The sequence below is a fragment of the Grammomys surdaster genome, unplaced genomic scaffold, assembly GCF_004785775.1.
Source record: "Grammomys surdaster isolate TR1022 unplaced genomic scaffold, NIH_TR_1.0 128, whole genome shotgun sequence".
In the NCBI taxonomy this organism is placed as follows: domain Eukaryota; kingdom Metazoa; phylum Chordata; class Mammalia; order Rodentia; family Muridae; genus Grammomys; species Grammomys surdaster.
In genome coordinates, this window is record NW_021604586.1 from 3,525,305 (window position 1) to 3,529,588 (window position 4,284).

The following is a 4,284-nucleotide window of genomic DNA, read 5'->3' on the forward strand; positions in this document are numbered from 1 at the left end:
GTGCTGCTGTCTTTAAGGGGTTATAGCAGTGCTGCTGTCTTTAAGGGATTATTTGCAGAGCACAAAGAATTCTTCTTCTGCCTTAAAAGTAATGCAGTGTCAGCTTCATCCATCAGTCAGGACCATTCTCAGGAACATATGTGTGTACGAAACTAGTTCCACAAAAAGCACAGGTTCGTTTGCCAAAATCAAAAACGTGACAGCCCAGGTTTGTTTTTTGCTTTGTTTTGGTGTCTCACTATGTAACCCAGGCTGGCCTCAAACCCAAAACCCAATGGAGAGGAGATTCTCCTTTCTCAGCCTCCTGGGTGCTGGGATTACCATACCTGTCCTCGAATTTTTTGATCTTTACAAGTTGACAGGTTTTTATTTTACAGAAATTAATGCAAGCAAGGAAGCATGTGTGGGGCCTGGTACACCATCCTGCCCAAGTCAGCAGCAACCAAGCGGTGACAATCGGTCAGATGGCCTCTTCACCCACTCGAGAGATGACAGAGATGACCGGGGTCCCAGGTATGTGTTGTGCAGAACATTGAGCAAGCTACCAAGGAAGGCACACAGTAATAGGCACTTAGCCCCTTGCACAGACAGCCTCTGAGGAGCCTGCCCAGTTACTACCAGAGCAGGAGAGAAACGGCAGTAGCTCTTTAAGAGTAAGAGGAGGAGGAGGTGTTATTCGTATTTATGTGTGTGAATGTGTGTGCAGGTAGCCACGGAGGCCAAAACAACCCACTGGGATCCCTAGAACTAGAATTACAAGTGGCTGTGAGCTGCCTGAAGGGGGCACTGGGAACATGTCTCAAGTCCTCTGCAAGAGCAGCAAACACTCTCAATCACTCAGCTATCCTACCATGTCTCCGGACAGACCCTAGTTTTTTTTGGGGAAAAATGTATTTATCATTAGTGTCAGGAGAATATGAAAGCAAATGTGTGTGGACAGGTACCATGGCACACATATGGAAGTCAGGAGACAGTCTGCAGAGTCCAGGCACCAAGGTCAGCTCTTCAGGCTTTGATTTTACCCAGTGAGCCATCTTGTCATCTCCCCTGCCCCTGCATTGAGGCAGGGTCTCATTCTGTAGCCCAGGCTGGACTTCCACCTCATGAACCCCCTGCCTCAGTCTCCCGGGTGTTGGCATTACAATTGTGCACTGCTGGGGCTGGAGAGACGGCTCAATGATTAAGAGCCCTGGCTGCTCCCCAGAGGACCCTGGTTCAGTTCCCAGCTCACAACTGTCTGCATTCTAGTTCTAGGGGATCCAATACCCTCACACAAACGTGCATGCAAGCAAAACACCAATGCAGATTAAAAACAAACAAATAAGCAAAGAAACAAAGGTGCAGGCGCCGTGCCTGGCTCACACGAGTCTTGTCGATGACACTGCTCAAAGTATTTTTATTAGGCCAGACAGTGCAGGATTTTTTAAATGCTGAAAGCAACAATATTGAGTAAAGTCCTAAAAGCTATAAAAAATAAAGGAGGAGACGGTTCTGGGATGGCACGGATGAGAACTTAAATCAGAATCCCCAGTGCCCATGCCAACACCCAGGCACCTCCCTACATCTGTAATACGAAGACCAGGGAGGCTGAGGCAGGCAGGAGGCCTAGGGTTCACTTGCCAGCCAGTCTACCCAAATCAGTAGTTTCCAGGCTCAATGAGAGAGTGAGTTCAGAGTTCAGAGTTCAAAAGCTATGACAGATATGATAGAGGAAGTCACCTCTGGCCTCTGTGTGACCTTGCACACAGACAGACCAAAGAAAAAGGGAGGAGGAGGAGGAGGAGGAGGAGGAGGAGGAGGAGGAGGAGGAGGAAGAGGAAGAGGAGGACCTCATGTGAGGCTTCAGATTGAGAACTTTAGACAGAATGGACGTAGGAAAGAACCTGAGCGGGTGCCATGGCTCACAGCAGCAATGTCACTGGTGGGAGAGGCAGGAAAGCCACAAGCTTGAGACCAGCCTGGGTCTCCAAACCAAACTGAGCCAAATACAACCCCTTAGCTGTTTGTTCACAGATGACAGGCCGAACTGAGCGTCTTGTGTTTTGCTTTGTGACAGGATGACGAAGCAGTTCCTTCAGAAGCTTTGCAAGCAGCACAAGCTGTACATCACCCCTGCCCTGAACGACACGCTCTACCTGCACTTCAAGGGTGAGTCCCAGGCCAGTCCGTAACCAGTGTCCTGAAGAAAGGGGAGAAAGCAGCTTGCTGAGGTCATCTTTGTGCTCAGACGATTCTCAAGTGGAGACCCATCTTGACTGGGTTCCTAAGTCGCTGTCTGAGTACAGGGGAGTCACTCCAGCTTCTTTGGTTGCTTAATATTTTTTTTTCTTGCCAATTAGGGGATGGAATCCAGAACCTCAAACTTGCTAAGCAAGCACACTGCCACCGAGATCCAACCCTGGTTAGCCCACCGTCTCCTTTGTATCTGGAAACAAGGCTCACTAGATTCCTGGCTGGCCTGGAACTCACTTTGTAGCCCAGAGAACTTTCCATCCTCCTGCCTTCACTTACCAAGTAGCAGGGATTACAGGCCTGCTTCTGAGCAGTGAGGACCAGATCTCCAGCTCTCTGTGGGGGCCCAGAGTGAAGTGGCTCACCTGCTCTTCTCTTTCGTCTCTGTCTGTGTATTTATTTAGGAAATCTTCCTGAGAGCCTTCCATGAATGGGACTTTCTCAGTGCTGGGAACCCAGAGGTGGAGGTGGCAAGGACGGTTTAGGAGTCCTGTAAGGTGGCACAGGCGTGAGCGAGCAGCTGGAGGGAGGAGGATGCTGTGTTGGGAGAGGCACCAGGCTCAGTACACAGGCCTGAGAGTGTGGAAGGACGCCCCACCTGTCTCCTCACTTCTGCCCCCTCTGAAATTCTCCACCTGGCATCTGAGCATAGCAGTGGTTAGAGCAACAGATGCTGGGGGCCAGAGACTAAGGGAGAGGGAGGAGGAGGAGCCAGCATGTCAGGATTTAGACAGAGAAGAGAACTGGGAAGAGAGGTGCCTACCTCAGTTCCATGTCACTAGTTTATAAATCACCCTGAAACTCGGCAACTTCCAGTGCATTATCTCACAGAGCTTCTGAAGAACAGTGGAAATCTGTACGTGATTAGCTGCATAGTTTTGGCTCTGGGTCCCCTCTTGTAGGATGGTAAAATTGCCAAATGCCCTCAATTACGTGCACCCTGGGCTGAGGCTGAAAAGCAGCTGTAGGCCACAGCCTCAGTTCCACACCATGTAAGTGTCTCACTGGCTGCTGGCTCTACACAGTGCAAGCTGCCAAGAGAAAGAATAGATAGGAATAGGGGTCCCAGTACCAGAAGTGACACATGCCAGGCTTCTGCCTTATCTGTCGTCTCAGGGCCACCCTCTTCTTGTTGTATCAATACAAGGACCTTTGATAAGGTTGGGGGATGGTGCAAGGTCAGAATGGAAAAATGGGTCGGAGGCCTTTGAGAGGTCAAGGACAGAAAAGATTAACAATGGGACCTAGCGATAAGGATGTCAAGGGGACCCCAGCTTCTGCTTGGAGATGACAGGGACAAGGGAGAGAGGCTGGCTTGAGATGGCTGCTGGAGGACCTGAGGGAGCAAAGGGGCTTGTTCTAGTGAGGGGAGGCATGGGTCAGAACTGGAAGGGGGGAGGGAGGGAGAGAATGTAACGCGTTAGAAGGCAGGAAAAAGACACATAGAGGCCCGAAGAGGAGCTCAGCAGTGACCTAAGAGGGTTTGGGTGTGGTTCACACCAGGTGTGGGGCCTTGGGTTTAATCTCCTATGCTAGAAGTAAAAAAAAAAATTGGGAGGGGGTAGCTTTGCAAAGAAAAGGTGTTACTAGCTGGGCATGCTGGCACATGCCTTTAATCCCAGCACTTGGGAGGTAGGGGCAGTCAGATCTTTCTGAGTTCTGGGCCAGCCTGATCTACATAGCAAGTTCCAGAGTAGCCAGGACTACATACAGCAATGGTTTTCAATTCTTTTGGGAGTGTCAAGTGAGTCTTTCACAGAGGTGGACTGCGACCATTGGAAAACACAGGCATTTATAGCACAATTCATAACAGCAGCCAATTATCCTTACGGTGTGGCAATGAAGATAATGTAATGGCTGGGTCACCACAACATGAGGGCTGTGTTAAAGGGCGTCAGCACTGGGGAACGTTAGAACCACTGACAGAGAGGGACCCAGCCTCAAAAAGGGAAACAAAAAAACCTTAAGGAGGAAGGAAGGAGAGAAAGAAAGGAAGGAAGGAAGGAAGGAAGGAAGGAAGGAAGGAAGAAAGAAAGAAAGAAAGAAAGAAAG

The 4,284-nt window shown here is 49.8% G+C and overlaps 1 protein-coding gene across 1 annotated transcript in view; it reads left to right on the top strand.

Moving 5' to 3' along the window:
- The window catches only part of Dnaaf1 (dynein axonemal assembly factor 1), a 20,759-nt gene that overhangs the window by 2,289 nt on the left and 14,186 nt on the right, over positions 1 to 4,284 (top strand). The window contains exons 2-3 of the mRNA XM_028753612.1: positions 378 to 513; positions 2,057 to 2,148. Coding sequence (XP_028609445.1) covers positions 378 to 513; positions 2,057 to 2,148 — 228 coding nt within the window. The remainder of the gene's footprint in view (positions 1 to 377; positions 514 to 2,056; positions 2,149 to 4,284) is intronic.